The following is a 24,935-nucleotide window of genomic DNA, read 5'->3' on the forward strand; positions in this document are numbered from 1 at the left end:
GTGCCAGGCCTGAGAGTTCCAACACTGGTCATTCATTCCAGAAGAAGGCAGCATTAGGCAAGACAAGTCCTCTCACCCCTTCTTTCCAGTGGGAGTCTCTCTTCTCCTTTTGGAACAGTTCTGCCCCCTGGATTTCTTACATGGGACTAGATGTCCCTTGCTTAGGCCTCCTGGCGCAGATCCTAGTCGAAGCTGGCACTGGCTTGTCTTGCAGTGACCAGCCTGTACCTCTGTGTGGTGTATTTGGACACTCTTTTCTTCCTTGAACCCCAGCTTCCTTGACTGTATGGTGGGGATGGTAATACCCACCACAGGGGTATAGTGAAGAATAAAAGTAGGATGCGTGGGAAAAGCTTTTTACAATGTGCAGAACCACCAAGCATTAGAGCTTGTGGGGGAGGGAGGTAGAAAGATTTACCCATGAGCTCCCTTCTATCTATTGTTTGGCTCATGTACTACCAGGTTGGGTCACTGATCCTTTCCAGCAGTTTATGGGGAAAGCCAGACCGTATACCCTAAACACAGTGTTTCCAAGGATCCAGAAGCAGTGAAGGGGCCAGAGTCTCCTGGGTCAGGTTGGATGGGACCTGGGTACATGGCTGCTGAGGCTCCAGCTAGGTCGGGCCTGGTGTCGGGGGAAGCTAAGACAGCCAGGGGTATCAAGAGATGAGGGGATGGTGACTGCTGGCATTTTCTGTTTGAGCAAATGGTTGAGGTTCTGGGAAAAACTGGGGCCAAAGAAATCTAGAGAGACACATAAAGTTGTTGTGGTCCAGTGGTGGCTACCTTAGGAGCCTGGAGGTCCGTGAGAGAACTGTGGGGGCTGCAGTTCCCATGGGGCAGGGCTGGGAGTTAGAACCAGCGGATGTGGCTATTGCTATGAACATGACCTCATGTTCAACCCTGCTAGTATCTGGGGGAAATAAGAGTTTCCAAAGGATTTTTGTTATTTACTTTGGAGCACACATAATATAGACATTTATTCAACCCCAGATAGGGTCTAAAGCAGAGCTTCTGTGGCGAAGCACAAATTATTTTTCTTGATTTTCAGCCCGTCATGGACTGACACCTCAAAAAATGCAATAAAAGAAAATACTAGAAAATGGAAAATGCTGAAACTAGTCTCTATTCTCTTCAGTGAGATGAGTCCTCTGATCATGTACTTGAATGACACGGTTGCATCACATTGCTATAAAATTTCTAAATCCTAACTCTCTATATCTACATTTATCTCACCCTGAGCCCCAGCTTGTGAATTCTGATTTTTGGATTCTCTGGAGATGAAATCAGTCTTCATAATTACAATAGAGATAGTACTTTTTAACAAGTGGATATTTTCCACAAGGAGTCAAAAGGGAAATTCATAACACTTGTCACCATATTTACCCAAAGACAGTGGTATTAAAGAGATATTTGTGTATGATTGTGGTTGTGAGCTATGTGCCCTCTGATTCCTGGAATTGTTTCTCAGCACCACCAGAAGTATTGCTTTCCTCCTTTAAACTTGAACATACTTACGGTACCAAATACTAAGAAGTTAAGGAACAATAGCACACTATTACATTTTAATAACACTCTACCACACTTAGTGTAAAACTCTGAATCCTTTTTGTGGTATTGAGAAAAACACATCCAGAAATGGGAATAGGCAGGAGCTGGCTGTCCTGGGACAGGACAGGACTGGACATTGGCCAACTCTGTGCCTATCCTTTCTGATTTTCTAGTTATTTTCAGCTTTGGATCTTAGTACGGAATTTAATGTGTTTCTTTTTTAATTTTTTTTTAATTTAATGTGTTTCTATTTTGATTTCAGATACTAAGCTAATGTAGCTTTGTTCAACTGAAAAATAAAAATTAGGTACACTAGTAATCTGGTTTTAAAATTATCCTCTTGTTAGGAAATATCCTGAATATGTAAAAAGAAAAAAAAATAGACAGTACCAAGCCCTGAGGGAGATTTAATTTACGGGAATGAGACTGTTTCTCAATAGACATTCGGAACTTCTATATTCAGCTTGTGGATCATACTGTTGTTATAATGATGCTGTCACTGCTCAGAACATTTTTGGAATGACTCTTTTAGAATTGTGTTCAGAGGACAATACCCTGAGTATTGACATACATTAATAAACTTTTTCATCATAATGTCCAGTAACCCGAGATTTAGGGAAATAGTTCAGAAGTAGTTCTAGAAGTCTAGAGACTTCTAGAAACACAAGCTAACTGTAGAATTTTAGGGTCACCATCAGGTTATGTCCATTCAGATATAGATAAGAGAACCCATGGAAAATCATGTAGAACAAATAATTAGCAAAACGTATAATTTTTCAAGACCTTCCCAAGACTTCTGAGGATAATTGTGTTTTCAAATGATGTCATTTTTACTGTTTTATGCTTGGGCAGCTCTATAGTTTTGGGTTCCACGTGCTTGTCTGGATCTTGCAGATAGCCCAAGGGTCTAGAAGTCCAAGCTCACCTGCAAAGTCTGAGGTATACACTGTTTCCAAGGGCTCCAGGGTTAATCTATGTTAGCCAGCACTTTTTAAAATTCACTCCTTTGCCCCATCACACGGCCTACTTTCATCCTCCCATCTGCTTCCCTGTACGCAGAGTGTCTTCTAGGTTCTTCATCCCCTACCCTCCAGCTTCACTGAACTAATTTTCCAACCATGGTCATTCCACATCACTGCCCTGAGGCAAATGTTCAAATCAGATAAGTAAACATTTTTCTATTGGAGAAACAGCTGATGTTTGTATTTGTTTTACTGTAACTCTGTAGACCAGGTACCAACACCCACCAACAGGTGAGTGGATAAAAAAGATGCAATATATCAGTGCAGTGGAGTATTATTCAGCCTTAAAAAGGAAGGAAATTCAGAATACAGGCTACAACATGGATGAACCTTGGGGACCTTATGCTAGGTGAAAGAAGCCAGTCACCAAAGGACAAATATTGTAGGGTTCCATTTATATGAGGTACCTAGAATAGTCCAATGCATGGAGACAGGAAGTAGAACAATGGTTGCCAGGGGCTGAGGAGCGGAAGGAATGGGAAGTTATCGTGAAATGGGTACAGAGTTTTAGTTTTGCAAGCTGGAAGAGTTCTGGAGGTGGATGATAGTGATGGTTGCCTTAGCAACTTGAATATACTTAATACCACTGAGCTGTATACTTAAAGATGATTCAGATGATAAGGTTTATGTTATATGTATTTTATGATGATAGCATTTTTTTAAAAAGGAAAAAGAGAAAAAAATGTAGGTTTTCAGTTCATGTCTCCCCCATCTGTGCATCTCATGACTGTGTTTTCACTACAAGCTTGAGGCCAGTCCCTCAGAAATGCAGGATGATGACTTGGAAACTTCATGTGCCAATTCATTTCCTCCAATTTCCTCCATAATGAATAGAACCACAGTTCACGATGAAAAGAAAAGTGACTTGAATATAGGCCAGTAGACCAAGGCTGGCCCACATCCAGACCTTGGAATGAAGTGTTGAAGCACTCAGCTGCATTCATTAATGGGGGGGAAAAAGTCTTTTACCATTTCTGTGTCACTGTTCACAGCCAGGCTACAGCGCAATCTCGCTTTATGCTTCAGGAAGGCATGGCCTGAGCCAGGCTGGGAGCAGAAGGCAGGGAGGTCCTCGCACTAGGAGGTGACTTTGAAGGTTGAATGAGATTTGGACCCCACCCTTGGGTGACAGTACCCCTGGAGGGGCGATGCACAGCCCTCCACACTAGGTAGAGGGTAACCTGAGCCTTCTCGAAGGGACTGGGAGTTTCATAAGCATCATTGGACTGAAAATCAAGAGACCCAGCTGCTTCCTCATCTTGCTGCACAGGAGCTGTGAGACTTAGGCAGAGTTCACCATGTCTGGGCCTTCCAGATTTATAGATGGTAGATTGTGTCTGCCCTAACAATGAGATGCCATGAATCTATGAAAATGGTGACAGTCATATAACGAATTTCTCCTGAAACCCCGAGATATGATTAATTCCTAAGAAAAGAAACAAGTGTTTCATCCTGATGAATTTAAGTCACTTTCATTTCCATAATCTATGATTTCAATATCTTTTGAAAGAGGTGGTAGATTCACTTCTTTACTTTTTTTTTCTTTTTGCTTTTTTGTTTTGTTTTTTGTTTGTTTGTTTTTTTGTGATTAAAGGAGGGAAGATTCTTTGAGTACCCTTATGGCCCCTTTTAAATTATCTGAATTTGTGTTGTAAATAGCGAGAAGCCTTGACAAGGTATCAGCATTGAGTGTATATCTTCTTAAAGCTGAGTTAAAAGCAGGCTGTTTCCTGAGAGCTGCTTTTTTAAAAAAAGATTTTATTTATTAATTTGGGAGAGAGAGAGAGATTACAAGCAGGGGCGGAGGGGCAGAAGGAGGAGAAGCAGGCTCCCCACCAAGCATGGAGCCTAACATGGGACTCGATCCCAGGACCCTGAGATCATGACCTGAGCTGAAGGCAAATGCTTGACTGAATGAGCCACCCAGGCATCCCATGAGAGCTGATTCTTGATCTGCTCTTGTTATATGCTCCTAACCCAGATGGCCTTGTAGGGAACATGCTCATAAAGGCTGCAGAGGGTGCCGAGGATGTGTCATCTGAAAACATGAGTAGCAACCTAGAAAATTAAAAATATACTGAAAGATTGTAGAACAGGGAATTTATGAGCTGAAGTAGCATTGGACTTAAAAAAAAAATCAAGACATTCCTATTTGTATATAAGTGGATCCACCAATTCTCTTGGAAATGTCCCTTCTTTGCACATGTACACCAAGTCACAGGTGATCAGCCATGAAGGCAAACCACACCACACCAAGAGGTTGTTCTGGTTGTTTAGTGATTTGCAGTCTGCAAAAATATCCTGCCATTATCATTTGTTGAGGGCTTCCACTGAAGTAAGAATGGTAGGACAGTCTTCTGCCTCACTAGTGCTCAGCCTTTCTGTGTAGTAGCTACTAAACGCTATTGGACAAGGAGCCAGTGTCTATCTGTGCTCTTCCCCTGCCATCTATGTGTACATCCATGAGCAGGCCATGAAGCTCCAGGCCCCAGTTTCCACATTGAGTAGAGTGGGAATGGAGCAAGGGCTCAGCCAGCCAGATGGTCTTACAGGCCCTTTAGCTCTGAGAGTCTTTCAAGCTCTAATGCATTTGGGGGAGGGAGGGGTCTTGACTGTGAAGCCTGATACTGATGGTTATTTTGAGTGAAGAGGAGAGCTGGTTGCTGATCAAAAGTTCAGGAAATCAGGCCTGGGAGCAAAATGTTAAACGAAAAGGTTGCCTGGGATGAGGAAGAAGAGCCCTGATATATAGAATTTGCCAATTTCCATGGTGTACATGTTCCCACCGAGGCCAATCTCAAGCCACCAACTTGGTGTTTACTGGCTCACGAAATTCCTAAAAACTCAACATTGACCTTTCTGAAGTCAAATGAACCAGACTCGGCATACTCCTGCTCAAACCCAGCTTCCTACTGCGGCCCTGTGGTCCAGCTTGGTCTGCTGTCATAACAAAATACAAGACTGGATGTGTTAAAAAGCAGAAATCAATTTTCTCCATGTTCTGGAGGCTAGCAGTCCCAGATCAAGGTCTGGCCAAGTCAGTCCCTGGTGAAGACTTTCTTCCTGACTTATGGACAGCTGTCTTTTCACTGTGTCCTTATGTATTTACAAGGTACTCACTAAGCCCACCATGTTGGAGCCCTAACCTGATGGCTTCAATTAACCTAATTACTTCTGTAAAGGTTCTGTCTCCAAATACAGTTACACCAGGGTTAGGCCTTCAGTACACGAATTTGGGGCCGTAGCATAAGCCTACCTCGTCACCCTGTTTCATGCTCCCTCTGATTATGGCACTGCTGCTACACTGCCTGCAAGCCCTCAAGTACTCAACTTTCATCCCAAGTTGACCTTCTCATTAGCTATTCCTTCTATCTAGAACTTTCTATTCCAGATCTTGACTAGTTACTCTTTGGTCTTAATGTCAGTATCTCAGAGAAGCCTCACCTGACCATCTAACACTAAAATAGAACCCCCTCCTACATCATATCTCATCACTCAGTTTATTTCCTTCACTCTCCTTACATCATCTGAAATCATCTTGCTTATTATCTGTCAACTTACTTATTGTCTGTTTCAACATATAAGCTGCAAGGGAATAGGCACTTAGAACAGGGCCTGCTCATGGCATGTTTGTTGAAGAATGAAGTTAAGAATAGGGCAAGAGTTAATTGTTTTTATTGCAAGATGGAAATGATAAGCATTAGGGAAAAGCTTGACTCTGGAGGTTTATAACATTGGTTTCAGAATTCTTTTCCTTTTAAGTTGGCGTAGTTCTATTTTGATGTGGAGACAAATGTAGATAGACTTCTTAAGACAAAACAGGGACGAGTCTTTTCTTCAAAATGAACTATTTGAGGAGTACCTGGGTGTCTCAGTCGGTTAGGTCTCTAACTCTTGATTTTGGCTCAGGTCAGTGATGTGAGATCAAGCCCCACCACCAGCTCTATGATCAGGGGGGAGTCTGCTTGAAATTCTCTCTCCCTCTCCTTCATCCCTCCCCCCCGCAAGCTTGCTCTCTTTCTCTCTCTCTCTCTCTCTCTCTCTCAAATAATAAATAAATCTTAAAAAAATAAAATGAACTGTTTGAAAGACCACTGAGCCAGGAAGAAGGAGGAGGAAGAAAAAGACACAGTTGACCTGTTCTTTTTCTAAGGGTGTAACACAGGAGAATAAAAACCTTCTTGTGTGATTGATGCTTCTCAGACTTCAACGTGCAACCAAATCCCCAGTGTTGCAGCTTGAGGATCTAGCTAATGCAGATTTGGACTGAGCAGGTCTGAGTGGGGCCCGAGGGTCTCCATCTTAACAGGCTCCAGGTGCTGTCGTGGCTGCTCAGTAGACCATGCTCGGACATGCTTTGCCTAGCTGGGCACCATAGTTACCTGAGAGAAATGCAGAAATCTTAGGCTCTGCCCAGGTCAATGTAGTCAGGATCCACAGTGTAATAGAATCTCAGGTCACTGAGATGTAAATTCAAGTTTAGGAAACACTGCTCTAGAAAGTATGAACTGCCAGGCAGGTCCTGAGGGACTATATGGATTGAATGATGACCTCCCCACGCCCTACCCTAAAACATATGTCAACACCCAAATCCCTGGATCTTGTGAATATGACCATCTTTTGGGGGGGGGGAAGTGTGTGTGTGGGGTTTCTTTGCAGGTGCAATTAAGGATATCTTAAAATGAGATTATCCTGGATTACCTGGTGTGCAGGTAATCCATGTGCAATCACATGATGTGTCCTTACAAGAGAGGCAGGGGGAGACTTCAGACAGACTGAGGAGGATAAGGCAACATGACCACAGAGACAGAGATTAGAGTGATGAGGCCATAAGCCAAGGAGGCCAAGAAGAAACTGGAAAGGCAGTGGAGTCTCTCTTAGAACATCTGAGGAGCACCGCCCGGCCGACACCTTAATTTCAGCCTCTGGCCTTCAGAAGCATGAGAGAGTCTATTTCTGAGGTTTTTAAGCCTCCCAGCTATGGGTAGTTATGGCCTTCCAAGGAAACTGGCTCAGTGAGGAAGGGTGACCCCTCACTGAGGCAAGAGCTTGAGGTGTAAATGGGGAGTGGGCAACTCAGCTCCCCCAGTGCTGAATAAAATGGTCCATGAAGCCCCTGAACCTGTGGCTTGTGCCCAGAGCAATTTGGGAAGGTGACTGGGGATTATAAAAGGAAAGGAAAGAGGTAACAGAGGTTCCGAAAGCACAAAGAATTGTGGAAGGAGGATCTGTAGAAGAAGAAGAAAAAGAAGGATGAAAAGCAAATACAGACCAGATTCGCTGGAAGAGAACAGCAGTCCTGGGCCAGGAATCAGGGTGGGGGTTCCCTGAGCACAGTCCTCAGTGCACCTGAGACAGGAGGCAGGGCAGTGAAAGGACTATCAGGAGAACCCATGTGGCAGGCTCTGCCAAAGATCTATGAGAAGCCAGGATGCAGGCTACTGAATTAGAGAGGACTACCACTACTACTGAATTCTACGATGGAGAAGAGGGGATAATCACATTGAAATATGATGAAATGTGCTTTTTTGGAAATGACTTAGAGCTTTAAATATGCACAGTGTTACCTCTCCTGATAACCAGTGGGCATCACATGCAATCATTAAGCACAAAAATACCGTATATTCACTATCCTTATGAATTGGGACTGATTGTGGAGCTAAGGGAGGTTCTTCTGGAAGATGGCCTCTTTGAAGCTGTGTGTTCAGGGGACCAGCTTTTTGGCTCCAATTATAAAATGTTCAACTCCTGGAGTGCCTCGGTGGCTCAGTGGGTTAAAGCCTCTGCCTTCAGCTCAGGTCATGATCCCAGGGTCCTGGGATCGAGCCCTGCGTTGGGCCCTCTGCTCGGTGGGGAGCCTGTTTCCTCCTCTCTCTCTGCCTGCTTCTCTGCCTACTTGTGACCTCCGTCTGTCAAATAAATAAATAAAGTCTTTATAAAAAAAAGAAAAAGGAAAATGTTCAACTCCTTACCAACCCATAGACTTGTGGAACTTCAAGTTATAAGAGGGGTGTCAAGGTCTATCTTGTCCCAACTCCCTAATGAGCAGGAACTCTCTCCCTAGAAGCCCTGACTGGGACTCCTGGGTGGCTCAGTTGGTTAAGCAGCTGCCTTCGGCCTAGAAGCCCTGACCAAGAAGTGTACCAGCTCCCCTGGTTTGCCCATGGTTTTTTTTTTGTTGTTGTTGTTGTTGTTGTTGTTTATCTTTTAAAGTTTATTTTATTTAAGTGAGGGAGAGAGAGAGAGAGCACAAGCAGGGAGGAGGGGCAGAATGAGAGGGAGGAGCAGACCCCTTGCTGAGCAGGGAGACTGATGCAGGACTTGATCCCAGGACCTTGGCGTCATGACCTGAGCAGAAGGCAGAGGCTTAACCAACGGAACCACCTAGGTGCCCTCTTTTTCTTTTTTTATATGTATAGCCAGTTCATTCCCTGACTCAGCCTGGGTCAGTGGCTCATTTTAGAAGGTGTACATATGATACCAATTATTTTTGTGAATCTAGTCGAACTTGATTTTCTCAGTGACTCAAATATTCTTTCACCAATGTTCTATCCACCAAAAATGTATTGAGTTCATGCTATGTGCCAGACACTAAGATGACTAAAACATGAATGGCTAGAGAAAATATATTGATTAATTTACTTTGACTCCTTCATATAGCCAAATAGATATAACTGGTTTGATCTATCATTGCCTGGTGGTTGGAGAGATCAGACAGAGTCCCAAGACACTGTTTTTGGATTTATTTCTATAGTAATCTGGGTGGTGGAGCTCAGATAAGGGCAAAGATTCATCAGTATTCTAAGGACATTATTTTCTGCCACCCTTCTCCCCAATTTTAATAACTATGCCAATGAAAACTTACAGGCTTTACATTTAAATTTATATTTGATTTTACAAAGGACCAAATCCCACTTTTAGTCAGTGTAGCATACAGGGAAAAAAATCATAGATTTTGGGATAAATCAGAGGCTCAAATTTCTAGGTAAGAAAGTGTGGGCAAGTTACTCTTTGAGAATCAGTTTTATCACCTGCAAAATGGGGAATAATCTCTTGCATGATTATTGTGAGGTTTAAATGAGATAAGCTGGACATGCAAGTGCTTGAAGATGGAGAGCAATTGCTTGTGACAACTTAATGATTTTTTTCTTTTTTTTTTCAACTTAATGATTTATAACATTTCCTTCTTCTCCACACTTGCCTCAGAGACCACACACAAAGATGTGTCAGGCACTCCTGCATTATCACGAGCAAAGAGTTCATTTTTCTTTGTGTGTTTTTGATTGTTTCATGAGTTTCACGAACAGTAAAAGCACCAAGCTGCATTTGGGGAGGGTGGTAAGCATGCCAGAGAGAGCATTAATTTCAGGAGGGAAGGGAGGTACTTTGATCTTAGTGATCCATTAGTTTGAGTATAAAACCAAGGCTACTCAGAGAAAAGGATTTGCTTCAGTATATGTATTGGTTTGCCTACAAGTTCAAATAGGGCATAAAGTGATAATCTGTGAGTGAAAAGTGGTCCATGAACACATTTCATGCCCTTGCAGCAGTAAGTCAGGGCTACATACAGGCATATTAGTGTTTGGGACTTGTATTCTGCAGTTGATATTCAATGAGTGCCCAAATCGTCCCTTCAACAGCCAAATTGCATGTCTGACCTGCGAGTGAAATTGCCTTACCCACTCAGTTTATTAGAGCCTAGATATAAAGGGGGAAATGGTGTTATGTTTATGAAGCAAAATAACAAGTTTGAATGAAGGCATTGAAAATGACTGTAGAAGTCCTCTGGTGAAATCTGCATTTACAGATGGTCCACCGAGGTTCAGATTGGAGAGAGGACACTGCAGTCATGTTTGGAAGATGGCCAGCTAGGAAGAGAAGTTGGGCTGGTGAGGTCAGACTCAGACTCAGGGATCCCTGGGAGGAATTCTAGATGTGGTCCTTACTGTGTGACATTGGACAAACCACTTGACCTCCCCAGGCTTCAATTTCCTCATCAGTGAAATGGAGACTTCTCACCTTCCTCACAGGGTGGTTGGATGGGAAGGGGGCACCAAAAAAATGATGGATGTGAAAGGGATTGATGTTAGAGACTTAAGCCATGGGCCCAGTCCAGCCCAAGGATGACTAATCTGGCTGGCACTGTGTTTTGTGAACATTGAACTTGAATGCCTTTGGGTGAGAATGCTTCTTTTTTCATACAAGCTCTATTTACAGCTGGCCTGATCGTCTGATTTATGTTACCTGCCTGGCTCCTCTAGACATTCTGATTCAGGACCCTTAACAACTTAGAGACTACTGTGTAGGTAAAGCCAGCTTCCTGTGTGTGTGAAGTAGGTGCTATCATTTCAAGGGGTTCTCAAAGGCACTGCCTCCTTTTCCCTCCTCTCCTTCCACAAGCCCAGCTTGTTGTTGCCTATAATGCTTTGGGGAAATCCTCTGGACAAACAAAAACCTATGTTGGAAGGGAGGATAACATTTCAAGCCTTAGCTTTGCTTTATCATTTATAATTTAGGTAGATCTAAAAACCAGAGGAGAGGGGTGCCTCCTTGGCTCATGTGGTGGGAATACATGACTGTTGATCTCAGGGTTGTGAGTTTAAGTCCCACATTAAATGTAGTGATTATTTAAAAATAAAATCTTAAAGAAAACGATTGGTTAAAAGCAGACTTAAAAATTTTTTTGAGAACAGGTTTTGATAAGAGAACTTGAGACACTCACCATGTGTGTTGGGGATGTGCGGGTATGAGAGGGAAACTCTAGCAAGCAGGTAGCAAAGGGGTATACGTGGCTGGATAGGTGGGTGACTTTTTCTGGAAATGAGGATAATACTTGCGTCATAGTATTGCTGGGAGAATTAAGTGAGAATGTAAAGAACTTAGTAGAATAAGAAAGTAAATGCAGTCATTCTTGTTTTCTTGGTCTGAAAGAAGAAACACACTTTCACAATAACGTGGAGTGGGAAGGAGGCAAAGGGGTATTGTGCTCAGCTACTTATCCATCTGAGCTCAAATAGGCTAGCAGAGGAAGCTTGTATGCACTGTGTCTGGTTGGGTTTCCTCCATGCCAAACACATAACAGTTTGGAAGTAATGAAAGATTGAATAGTTCATTCATATCTGGAATCCTTGCCAAATGTAGAATTTCCTTAACAGCTGTCCACCATAGTCGGCTTCTTAGCCTTTTCCAATTTAACCAAAATAGAGATGATTTTGTGGCCATCATAAGGTCCAGTTTGCCTACTATGTGTTTATAGTAAATTACAATTTTTTTTTCTTCCGCTCTCTTTTTTTACACAGTATTGTAGCTGAAAGGAATTGAAATTGTGCAAAACTAGAAATGTTCCTAGTGGTTGGGGAATAGCCTGATGGAACCTGATAATTTCCTCTTGAGGGAGATGTTGACATCCACATGTTAGATCCCCTACCTTATACTAAGAGAAATTTTATAGCGCTTTCCCATGGACTATCTCTTTTTGAGAAAGATTCTCCAAACATACCTGTGTGTGGGGTGGGTAAGGCGGAATCATCCAGATTTTATGGATGAAGAAACTGATGTATTTCCTGTGTCAGATTCCTTGGGTAAGGAGGCAAGGAATGACAAGTCTCAAAAGGGGGTTGCCTAACATAATAAGATGGGAGAGCTGGGAAACTGACTGTTCTTCTCAGCCTTCCAGCAGTGAGTCCTGTGGCAAAGAAGCAGCTCAATGAAGGGGCCAGGGGCTTTGGAAGGAGTGGTGGAGTTGAGGGCAAGTCTCCCAAACTCCCTGGGTTTCTGTTCTCATGGATACAATGTGGGGCTTTCTGGAGCAATCATACTAATGTGAGAGTCGTCATGAAGCTTAAAATGGGAAATGGATGTAGAAGCATCTGGCACATCTTCTGCCCTCTCTACTGCATGTGAAAATGTTTGAGGGTGTCATGAGTCAACATAACTGCTGAGCATCATCATTATTGTGCCTATGCTTATTGAGAAGTTGTCCTGTACCAGACACTGTCCTAACAACTTCACATGAATCATCTCTTATAAGCCTTACAGCAACCTTCTGAAGTAATTATTATCCCCATTGGATTGATGAGAAGACTGAGGTATGGAGAGATTGAACAGCTTGCCCAACTATACATGTAAGAAAAGGCTGAGCCTAGATTTGAGGCTTTATTGCCTCCTTATTTAGGAGGTCATAGAGCTGAAAGGGATTTTAAAAACCACTTGGACCACAGGCTCAACCTCTAGGTCTTTTAATTTCAGATCTTCATCATAAGAAATATTTTACTAATATAGTAATCCATGCTATCCATGTGGGATGCCCAAGACCCACAGTGGATGCCTGAAACCAGATAGTACCAAACCCTATACATAGTTTTCTTCCTGTACAGACATCTCTATGATAAAGTTTAACTTTTAAATTAAGCACAGTAAAAGATTAACAACAATAGCTAGTAATAAAAGAGAACAATTTTAACAATAGATTGTTGTATGAGTTGTATGAAAGTGGTTTCACTCTTTCTCAAAAGATCTTACTATACTGTATGAACCCTTCTTCTTGTGATGGTGTGAGATGATAAAATGCCGGCATGGTGAGCAGAAGTGAGGTGAGTGATGCAGGCACTGTGACACAGTGTTAGGCTACTGTTGACCTTCTCATAGTACTTGCAAAGGATCATCTTCTCCCTCATTGCTGTTGACCATGGGTCTCTGAAATGGCACAGAGTGAAACCATGGATAAAGGGGGACTACTGTAAATTAAAATACTGAAGTTTGTGAAATGTTTGCATTTGGTTATAATAAGAGTGGATTCAAGGTTATTCTTATAGTAATTTTTATAATTATATTCTTACAATAATTCCCATTTGTTTTATGCTTTAAAATGCTTTCTTGATAAAAGAAGAAGGGCAGAGTATACCTAATGGGCTAGACTTGGACCAGGTTGATTTGTGTGAATGCATCCTGTTTGGTTGAGCTGGTGGAAAGAGGGTATGGCCATTGGCTCCCTAGACATAGGTCAACATCTGCAAAGAGCTGCAGAAAAGAAATGAGGGCGTTCACTCAGGTAAGCCCTATCTGATGAGCCCTGGAGAGTTCAGCCTTTGACTTTGCTTTTCGTGAGCTAAGTCCAACTAAAGTATCACAAATTCCATGTCATTCATTACTTTGACGGAATTTAATTGAGCATATCCTTCTGCAAGTATGAGTGAAAGATTCAGTCACAGAGTCCAGATGATACTGGAGGCTGAGGAGGATTCAGCTTGTATTCTTTCTAGTGGGCCAATGCCATATACTTATGAGAATATTAGCACCATGATTAGCCAAAGGTGCTATTTAGAAATAAAAGTGACAACTTCCAACTGAATTTCTCAATATGTGGGATGTTCCGTATGGCATTATTTTCTCCTTGGATGAGAAAAAAGTGGGGTGTCAATGAAGGCAGAGGGAGCAGTGTCCAGTATACCTGAAGATAGGAGAGCACAACTGTCTTTATGATTTCACCACAATAGAGTCTTTATATATGCATTTCACTGACAATTTCTTTGAAAACTGGTGAAAGTTGAATCCACAGCACATTCAAGATGATAATTAAGTACATAACAATGAGGCAAAATTCTGAAAACAGGATTTTCAAATATATGTTGATCAACCTAATGAAAAATCAATGATACTCCCAATTCCTTAAGCAAAGCCTGTACAAACATATGAGGGTTGTTAGTACAGACCAAGCAGAATGAAAAGTTGAATGACTACCAGGATAATTTGATTTTGGGAGTCTTCTTGGGTCATTCAAACCAATACTTTCCCTCTTACTATCATTCTCTTGTCCCCCACCCCCATACCTAGCTTTTCCCCAGCATACTTTTGTATCTACAATATCTCTATATAACTATATAAACCTTCCATTTGAGTTTGACTGTGTAGACATTGGCCTTAGCTACATGCCTACATACAAAATACAGTAGATGTTCCAAGGAAACTGGATGGGTAAAGTATACTGTCTGAAGTCTCTTTTCCTCTACCCTGCAGCTCCAGCTAGAGGCCAAGTAAAGTGTGTGTTTATAGTCATGAAGTGAATTAACTTGGGTACATTAACTATAGAATCCTGGCCTTTCTTACTGGAGCCTGAATTATTTGGATGCTTGTCCAGACCTGACTATGGACATATCCAGGTATACAGGTATATTTCTGTGTATGTTTAAGCCATATAAATGATCCATATTGTTCCAAGTTCAAATATTTCCTTCTTTACTAAGACCTATCCTTTAGGTGTAGGGTTAGGTTGTGTACCTGAGACCTTTCTTGTTTCTTGAGAAAGGCTTGTCCTTGAATTCTTAGAATACTTGCCTCCCCTTTACTTGTATTCTGAGGCCACTTAAATTATGTATAAGCAAGAGTGTGTGTTCAGTGATATCCTTCTTCCAGGGTAGATATACAGAATCAGAATGGGGGATTGGGATGGATTACAAAAGAAATAAAAGAGCTCCTACTCTCAGGGTTCTTATACTCTCATTTTATTCTTATCTGTTGTCCTATTACTAAACAGTAGGATGAAAAAAATATTCAAATGTTGAGATGGCACTTAACTCAATAGCAAACATTTACTTGTAAATGAGTTTACAATTTTTAAATGGCATTCAGTAGATACAATCATATTGGCTATTTAACACAAGTAAAGTATTTGGAAAATTAACTTGTCTACTTGATTCTCTTTATTTTTAAAAATTTTTATTATTTCCTTATTTATTTTAGAGTGAGAGCACACAAGAGTGGGGAGAGGGTAGAAGGAGAGGGAGAGAGGATATCTTAAGCAGGCTCCACACCCAGCATGGAGCCTGACACGTGGCTCGATCTCACAACCCTGAGATCATGACCTGAACCAAAACCGAGAGTCAGATGTTTAAATGACTGAGCCAGCCAAGGGGCCCCATACTTGATTCTCTTTAAAGAACTAATTTATAAGGTGTGCATTTTATCCGTGGCTATATATAATGATTCAATAAACTCAATAGCTGTTAAATCTCTAAAGTAACTATTAAATTCGAGGTAGCATAAAAGATGATTGCAAGACCTCTACCTTGACCATGTTCTCTACTGATTTGTTGCTGTTAACTTCGGAATCACGGAAAGAAAGAGAGGGGGAAACTGTTGAGGGAGAAAGAGGTTGGAATGGGCTTGAACCCACTAGGTTGTGGAATTAGATGTAGACGTAGAGGAGCTCTCCTCTCTCAAATCATTGGGGCCATTGTAAGAGTTCATAGATACCATTATTTAAAGTTATCTCTTGATTAGCACTAGTGGAGCTAATCAATGATGCAAACATGAAGAAAAGAATTTTTATTTGATTTGAAATGCATTGGGTGATTTTTCTTTTCCTATAGCAGATGTGTGGTCCTGATTATATTTTACTCAGGCTATTACTAAGTTACTTTATATTACCCAAATCTGTGTCTATTGTAGTGGAAGTGAGTGGCTGAGGATACATTGAGACCCTGGGAAAGGATAGTCCCCTATTTAACTTTTGCCACAGGCAAGTCACCTGTGGGTAATCAAGAGTAAATTGAATAATTCATAGGAAACATCAAATGTTGAATTTGTAAGCACTTCTCCAAAGAATATGAATGTCATGGAGCCTACCACTGAAAACTAAATCAAAATACTTTTATTCACATTAGCAGGTATGTTGGGTCCTAAGTACCTGGACATCAGCCTGGCCTTTCTAATGGACTTGAGTGTTTCTGCCCCAGACATTAAAGTGCTTTGGGGGCAGGCAGTAGAGATTTTGTGGGAAGGAGGATGTAAGTTTTGCTGATGACCTACTTTTTCCAAAGCATGTTTTGTGGGATTGACCATTTTCCCTATAAATTCTTGACCTTTATTTTCTCTGGAAGTCTTGTTCTCTGATTTGGAAAGAACAGGTGAGCAATGTCTCCTGACTTGCTGACAATCCATATGAGGTATGCCTATAAAATGGCACAGGCCACCAAATGTTCATTGTGAGGATGACACTACCTGGTGAAGACGGACGATTTTCATGTGAACTACTGATGAGAAATGCTCCAGAGTAGGTACTGATCAATTTTCTTTAGTGTTTGAGGCACTTTTCTGAATTTCTTGGGATAAAAACCATATCCAGCAAGTTGCTAGTTTCATCTGGGTGTAAGGACAAGCCATATGTTTTCCGTAAACTTTCAACACACTCTCCTTGCAATGTCTGCACGTGGAATCGTCTCAGAAGTGTAACCAGGACGACTTTCATCATCACCATGGCGATGTATTTTCCTGCACAGCTACGGGGCCCAAAACCAAAAGGCTGAAAATACCTGTAGGGAACCTATGAAAATGATCAGACAGTTAGCCAGAGTCATGTAGTCTCTCTTTGATTCACCCTGAAACCACCAATCGGTCAGAACGCTGTTATAGGGTCCAAACCATACTGTTCCTTCACTGAGATGCATGAGTGTAACTCAAATAAGTTCTTTTTTTATCCAGTGTGATCCACCCCATGATATATGCCCAACTTGGACAGTCCCTGCTTTTCACATTAATTTGCTGGGATAAAGCAATGCACATCATGTTATTATAACCAGTGTTAGCATACTCAACTAGGTCTGTGCGATAGCCACAGCTTTATTACTCTACTGCATTTCACCAAGGCAAAGATTGTTTTTTTGTGTGCAAAGGTGTTGACTCCTGGCCCATTAGTGTCAAGCATCCAAATATTTTTAGATATGCAAAAAATTAATGGGGACCAAATCTGTCTGTCTTGTTTACCATCTGTGTTTACATAGTACCTGGCACATAGTAAATGTTCAATAAATCTTTGTTGAACAGTTGTCAACATAGAATGGGTTGATCACATAGAAACAGAATGAATTAGAGAACTGGATTAATTGGGATCAGATTTATACATCATATGCAAATAGAAAAAGAGGAGGATGAGGGAAATATCTGGAAAATTTTGGTTAATAAACATCATTGCCTAAAATTTGACACAACTGAAGCAGAATCTATACTATATGAAGCTGAAGCTCTTCTAGGTACTGAATTCCATTTAGAATGGGAACTAGGGTTCATTGGGCCATTTGGCTAACCAAAGGCAGACTGTGAAAACTAAATCTTCGTCTCGTTTGATTTCCATCTGAAGCACAACTGGATTTTCCTTTGCTTAGGAAGTGCCAGAGTTGAATCTACATGGTTACAAAGGGACAAGTTGAAATGGGAAAGTAGGCTTGTTGGGTTAAACAACATTTGTCTCATGGCAGCCAAATTAAGGGCTGGACCTTTGACCCATTGTGTGGCCACCATGTGGATGCTTCTCAGAGCTGGAGACCCAGCATTGTTGGCTTGCGGACGGTAGTCTTGTCCTAAGCCAGAGGAAACATGTGCTTCTGGTGAGGCAATAGAGGGAAACAAGTAAATAGAATGAAATGTACATGGTGCAAACACAGAACCAGAGAGGATTTAACAGTTGACATTTTTAAGAGTGGCATGCTTGGGTTTAAGGAAGAGCTCTTACATTCTTTGCAAAGTTTTCAAGAGTAAATTCATTGGGCTTGGGGAAAAACTCGAGCCTATGCATTCTTCCAATATTCAGGATAATGTTAGTCCCCTTTTTCACTGGGTAGCCATCGATGACATCATCCTGTAAGGCTTTGCGCATGACTAAGTTCACAACAGGCTGGTACCGCATGCTCTCGTAGATAAAGTTCTCCACCACTTTTAATTTTTGCATATCATCAATCCTTACATCTCTTTCACCTGTGGGAACAGGTTAAACAGGACAAGGAGGTAACGGTAGTTACAATATGTGATGGGCATTAAAACTCCCATAGTTTCCACAGAAAAGTCAGCTCCTGGCTGAAAATATTTTTTTTCTAGATTCTAATGCAAACCAGCAACCTAGGTTGAGTATGTCATTTGGTTCACAGCATGTTTTATAAAAATTCAGACTTGAAGCTAATTACTATAAAACCTAGGAGATTTCATGGAAAAGTCTGGATTTCTAGAAAAATCAGAAAACCTGGGGATACTGGACCCACATCCCTGCATGGCAATGACGAGGTGACCTTGAGTGACCGATGAGCCCTTTAGAGGGGAATCCACCTGTGGTTTTATGCAGACCTACACAGTCTGCTTCAAACTTTTATCTGCCTGGCCTCTGTCTTCGAGTTTGGTATCCCCTTCTAAATTCTAGGGGACATTCACTCCTTCTCTAGTCAAAGTGAAATGGTGAATTAAATCCCTTTCAGTGAAATTTTCTCGTCTGGTCCCCTGTGCAGTCATCTGCCTGGAATGCATCACTGATAGTCCCTCCTTCCATCTCATCAAGTATGACCCATTGCAGTAGAGCGGCAAGAACCTCTCTCCCTATCAAAGCAAAACAGGAGCCTCAGCTAAACTCTAGATGTGCTAGGGTTGACAGATACTTTTACTGTTTCAGATTGGCCTGACACTGGTCAGAGAGGCTTGGATTACTCCCAGAACTGGCAAAGCCTCAGAGCATTCTTAAATGGGTCACCACTTTTGCAGAACCAAAATCAGCCCAGGGGCCTCAGTCAGCTTTGTCTTCTATACAACTATGCCATTCAGAAAAGTTCTCATTTGGTTAGAGAATTGTAACAGCCCTGCACTTTGCATACTACTTTTTTTTTTTTTTTTTTACACTCAAGGGTCTCATGGGGGTACATTTATCTGGGGTGGGGTGGATAGAAGTGAAGACGATAGAGAAGATAATGAGAGGCATTCCCTAGGAAGTAATTAGTATGTATGTGTATCTGGAGGGAGCATGAACACATGGACACATGGTTCAGCTGTTTTCCATCTTTGTAAAGGTTTGTTGAAGTGTCAGGGGGATATCACAGGGCGCAAACACTTTTCACCTCTCAAGGAAATTGTATTAAATGCTCATGGTTTCAAGAACAATTTTCACCTTGTTGCCTGAACTCCATCATTCTGTGGCTCTCTCTTCACTCCACTGGGCTTGCTTGTTAAGTTCTCTTTCTCCTGCCAGCCTGTGAGCCTTACAGGTATAGGAATAGCTCTGGCTTATTCACTGATTTCCCCCTGTGCCTGACCCAGAAACCATAATCTGACGGGGCACATGAGAAACCATTCTGGAATTTGGGGCTTGGATGTTATTCTGGCTTCCTGCTATCTGTCTTCCCAGGCACAGCAACACATCTGTAGATACCTTCTCTCACATATTTAACCCTTCTGTGAAATTTCCCCTTACTGTCAACTATTTTAAGTAACACTCGAATGGCTTTAAAAAGATGGTGCTGCTCTGCAACCAAGTAAGTCTTTTCACAGGGATTGTATAAGGTCAAGAGAGAAAGGTCTTTATCATTACTGATATCTCTTCATATGTCAGAAATGTGTTCCTAAAAAGATCATCTATATTGGGGAGCCTGGGTGGCTCAATCGGTTAAGCGTCTGACTCTTGATTTCGGCCCCTCATGATCCCAGGGCTGTGGGATCAAGTCCTGCATCAGAGCATCCTCAAATGGGTTACCACTCTTGCAGAATCAAAATCAGCCCAGGATCCTGAGGCAGCTCTTTCTCTCACTTCCTCTTCCCCTTCCCCCTTCCCACCAACCCCACCCACCCGTGTTCATGGTACCTGTGCTTGCTCTCTCTCATTTGCTCTCCCTCTTAAAAAAAAAAAAAAAGAAAAGAAAAAAAAAAGATTATCCACATGAAGGACATTCCAAATAAGGAATTCTGGTTTTGTTCCCCAGAAAGCAATTTCCTCTAAATATGACAGTGTTTGTATGGAAGGGAGTGGCAGCATGCAGAATGATGCTTAGGCAAAGGCAGAACAGAAAATGGTGTCAGGAAGAGCTGAGTAGGGACCTGCTCAGCTTGAGGGGGGAGAGGACTAGGGAAGAAGGGTCCAGCATTACTGGATTTGGGGGGAGAGGGAAACTGATCATTCTTTTGCCTTTGCTGTCATTCTCCCCTTGTCCTTCTGCCGCTGACTGGAAGTTTATTTGTAAACAGACTGCTTGAAACTCAGAAACACTGCTGTAGATGATAGCCAGTTCCCTGGAAGGACCCACAAAAGCATTTGGCCCTGGTAGGGTAGGCAGAACATTTAAGTGCATATTAAGGAAGGCCTTGAAGAATACACAGCAAAGTATTAACAGTAGTTCCCCCTGGGGAGTACAGATGAGGCTGGTGAAGAGAGTGGAAGGGGTCAGAGAATGTCACTTTCTGCTTTATACATCTCTGTGTTATTTAATTTTTTTGCAATGAGGATGCACTGTTTTTATAATGGAAAAAAAAAACACAGTAAGAATGGATTTGCGATCTATCTGGCATAACCAAGTGTGGCAAAATGACTACCTTTATTATTCTCTGGATGAATTAAAATAAAGATTTTTTGAAATCAGATTCTTAGGACATAAAAAGCCGAGGTTCAGAAGGAATTTTTTTCTAAGCTCTATTATTATTTGATCAGTTCTTACCAATAACAGTCTGGATTTCCTTCACTATTGCCTCTTCAACCTTAGGGTGCTTTGCAATGAGAAATAGCATGAAAAACACAGAGACAGACATGGTGTCTGGTGCTGCGACCAACATTTCCAGTATGCACTGGTTCACATTCTCTCTTGTCAGGTCACCACGTTTCTGAACAATTGGAAGAAGGGAGAAAAGTTAGAAAAGAAACTTAAAGCTTCCAAAAAGGAGGGGAAGGGACAGTTAGGATCAAAAACATCAGTAAAATGAGGTCATAAATATTACACCTCTGTAACTGACATTTTTCATAATAGTCTTCATGTGAAATCAGAAAAATTTAACCAATTATCTATATTTACTGTCTCTGGGCTCCCCCATTTTCATATTTTATACTGTGCAGACACAGTAGTTTTGATCTTAAAGGTCAGTCTGAGTGGGCTCTTTGAGTCATCATTATAGAAGTACTAGAGCAGATACTTAAAAGCAGAAGTATGCAACAATTACAAGAGGGGATCTTTACACAACCTGCACACAGTCGAGTACATATATTGTGTGGGAATTATGGTTAATCCAGGTCAATACCTCAGCAAAAATCAACTCAGTGGCAAAATCCATATAGTCTTCCAGTTTCTCCGCTGTGGAAATTCTATGTCTTTTTTCTTCTATCAGAATTTCCATGGCATCTTTCAAATCCTTGCTAAAAAAAAAAAAAAAAGAAAGAAAAAAAAAAGAAAATATAATCTATCTGCAGTCAGTTAAGACATCTAGAAAAACGAATTCATTTTTTTTAAAGATTTATTTTTTAATTTATTTGAGAAAGAGAGACCACGAGACATGGGAGGGTCAGAGGGAGAAGCAGACTTCCCACTGAGCAGGGAGCCTAATGAGGGACTCAGTCCCAGGACCCCAGGATCATGACCTGAGCTGAAGACAGTTGCTCAACAAGCTGAGCCACCCAGGCGCCCAAAAATAAATTCATTTGCCATTTGTTTAAATAAATTATCTGCTTTAATTGAAGCCTTTAGCATTCATGAATTACTGAATTTGAACTTAATTTTTCGCAAAGATCCTTAAATTACATTTTCATTACACTTCATCTGAAGGAACCAAATTTAGCTAAGATTTTAGGTACTGGTAGCAAAATGAAAGCTGTAACCTCTAGTTAAGGGTTAAAAGCTGGCACCAGAATGATAAATCCAATCAAGTTTTCTGATTTTTGATGGGTCCCGTACAGTGTCTAAGTTGAAGTGACCAAAGGCCAGTGCAGGTCTTTGGTGGGGGCATGCACTCACCAGTTTGCCCCAGGCACCTTCACTTCCTGTTGACTCATAACCACCCAGCCCATTTCTATTTGCCCAACTCTGGAAACAATTGAGTTTGAGATTTCCTGTTCTAGAAAGTGAACACAAGGGATCAAATATTATTCTTGATATTTACTCTTGTACCTTGCAGTTTCTGCCACATAGTAAACATGAAGTAGATATTTATTGATTGACTAGCTACAAGAGTATGTATATTATATGTGTTTTGATGGTGTGGTAAGGGGAAGAGCACCTTGGAAAGAGAGTCAGGTTCTAGTTCAGATTGTTCTCTTTCTATTGACCTACTTTACATCTCTCTCTCTTTTTTTAATTTTAGTTTTCTTCTTCTTCTTCTTTTTTTTAATTTATTTTTTATTTTCAGCATAACAGTATTCATTATTTTTGCACCACACCCAGTGTTCCGTGCAATCCGTGCCCTCTATAATATCTACCACCTGGTACCCCGACCTCCCACCTCCCGCCCCTTCAAAACCCTCAGATTGTTTTTCAGAGTCCATAGTCTCTCATGGTTCACCTCCCCTTCCAATTTCCCCAAACTCCCTTCTCCTCTCTAACTCCCCATGTCCTCCATACTATTTGTTATGCTCCATAAATAAGTGAAACCATATGATAATTGACTCTCTTTACTCCTACTTTACATCTCTTACATCTCTTTTAAAGTGAAGGGCTCAGCTCAATGAACAGTAAGTCCATCTTAAGATCTAGATTCTGCTACGCTTGCCTTTGTCTTAAACCGTATGTGTCCACCTGTAAGTGTAGTGTTTACCAATCTCAGGGCATGCTATTCTGCATTACCTTACATGTACAATAAATCTTTCTTTCAAAAATTTGCTGATATAGTCACCTGTACACCTTGTGGGTGGTGCTGACATAAATAACCTCTATGTTTACTCCAGCTCAGCAGGAACAGTAAGGGAACATTCTTTAAGATTCTTCCCACTTTTTGAAGTTTCTTTATGGGCATCTCAAGGAATTTTTTTTTTTAAGATTTTATTATTCATTTGTCAGAAAGAGAGCACAGGCACAAGCAGGGGGAGCGGCAGGCAGAGGGAGAAGCAGACTGCTCACTGAGCATGGAGCCCAAGATGAACTTGATCCCAGAACCCTGAGACCATGACCTGAGATGAAGGCAGACACTTAACCAACTGAGCCACCCAGGTGCCCCTTAAGAAAGGTATTTGAACATTTGAAGAGGTATTCTTCAGGCTAGTGTAGTAACTGTGTCATTCAAAATGAAGCTGCTATCTATTGTGTATCTCTGTAAGTATGCCTGTAGATACATACATACCTCCAGAAAGACACCAGGGATAAATTTACATTCATTCATTCATTCATTCATTCATTCATTCATCTACCAGTCCATTTACTCAGCGAATAGTGAAACTCTTACTTATAAGGGACAGATATTCACTCAGTTGGTGGGCTGTGAATGCTCATAGCATTCCTACCTGAGCCACGGCCCCTAAATTTAGGTTGAGGAGTTGTTGAAATGCTCTAAGACTATATAAATTCATGGAGAATTCCTTGATGGAACTTCAACCATTTCTGACCACCTACGTCCTCCCTGGGCCAGAATTGGGACCTATGAATGTCCATTGGCATTCTCCCTATTCAGGTTAGAAGCTGGTCTTACATAAATGTATGTGTCTGAATTTATATGCCCTTAAACACTGGGAGAATTGAGTTCATCGACAGTGTTCAGGAAACAGGAAATCTCCAACTTAACAAACACGTATTATAAGAATATATCTGTGAGTCTGTGGTTTGGAACTCTGAGCGTATTTTGCATCCAAACAGGTTGGTTAGGTTATCAGTCCAGGCCAGGAACACTTATTTAAGGTGTTCTGTGGCTAAAAAAACCCTTAAACTTGCCAGAATAAAAAGTAGAAAACAACACTGCTGCAATACTGGGAATTAAGACAGGCAGAAGTATAAAACTGAATAAATAGGGATGGCAGTAGTTGTCCCAGAATCCTTTCCATCAGTATATTCCTAAAAAGTATTGGCATGACAGAGAAAGACAACTAATATATGATCTCATTTATATGTGGACTCTTAAAACACAAAACCCTAGCTCAGAGATACAGAGAACAGATTGGTGGCTGCCAGAGGTGGAGGGGGATAAGGGTGGGCAAAATGGCTGAAGGGAGTCAAAAGGTAGAAACTTCTAGTTATAAAATAAGTCATGGAGACATGATGTACAGCATAGTGACTATAGTTAACAGTACTGTATTACAGATTTGAAAGTTGCTAAGAGTATAGATCTTAAAAGCTTTCATCACGAGAAGAAAGTTTAGTAGTGAGATATAATGGTGATCATTTCGCAATATTTAAAATTACTGACTCATGATGTTGTTTGTATACCTGAAAGTAATGTTTTATGTCAGTTATACTTTAATTTTTAAAAAATGGCTTTATTACAATGGGTATGGGTGGGAGAGAAGATTAAAAGATTTCTCTCTGTCTTTACTGCTCTAGGACATAGGATATATAGATTAGTGTACTAACAACCATTGACAAATATTATATACAGAGGGAATGTTGTGGAGCTAATTTCTATAGAAACCTAAGAGAAACCATTATATAGTTTCAT

The 24,935-nt window shown here is 41.2% G+C and overlaps 1 protein-coding gene across 2 annotated transcripts in view; it reads right to left on the reverse strand.

Moving 5' to 3' along the window:
* Nucleotides 1-16,206: 16,206 nt before the first annotated feature.
* LOC101687608 (aromatase) overlaps nucleotides 16,207-24,935 on the reverse strand; it is a 103,588-nt gene continuing 94,859 nt past the window's right edge. For both annotated transcript variants that reach the window (XM_004755439.3, XM_004755441.3), the window contains exons 7-10: nucleotides 21,603-21,717; nucleotides 21,029-21,191; nucleotides 18,079-18,320; nucleotides 16,207-16,893 (exon numbers count right to left, since the gene is read on the reverse strand). In XM_004755439.3, the coding sequence (XP_004755496.1) occupies nucleotides 16,645-16,893; nucleotides 18,079-18,320; nucleotides 21,029-21,191; nucleotides 21,603-21,717 (769 nt within the window). In that variant the 3' untranslated portion in view covers nucleotides 16,207-16,644. The remainder of the gene's footprint in view (nucleotides 16,894-18,078; nucleotides 18,321-21,028; nucleotides 21,192-21,602; nucleotides 21,718-24,935) is intronic.

Source organism: Mustela putorius, unplaced genomic scaffold (genome assembly GCF_011764305.1).
Source record: "Mustela putorius furo isolate JIRA1106 unplaced genomic scaffold, ASM1176430v1.1 tig00003898_pilon_pilon_pilon, whole genome shotgun sequence".
NCBI classification, from domain to species: domain Eukaryota; kingdom Metazoa; phylum Chordata; class Mammalia; order Carnivora; family Mustelidae; genus Mustela; species Mustela putorius.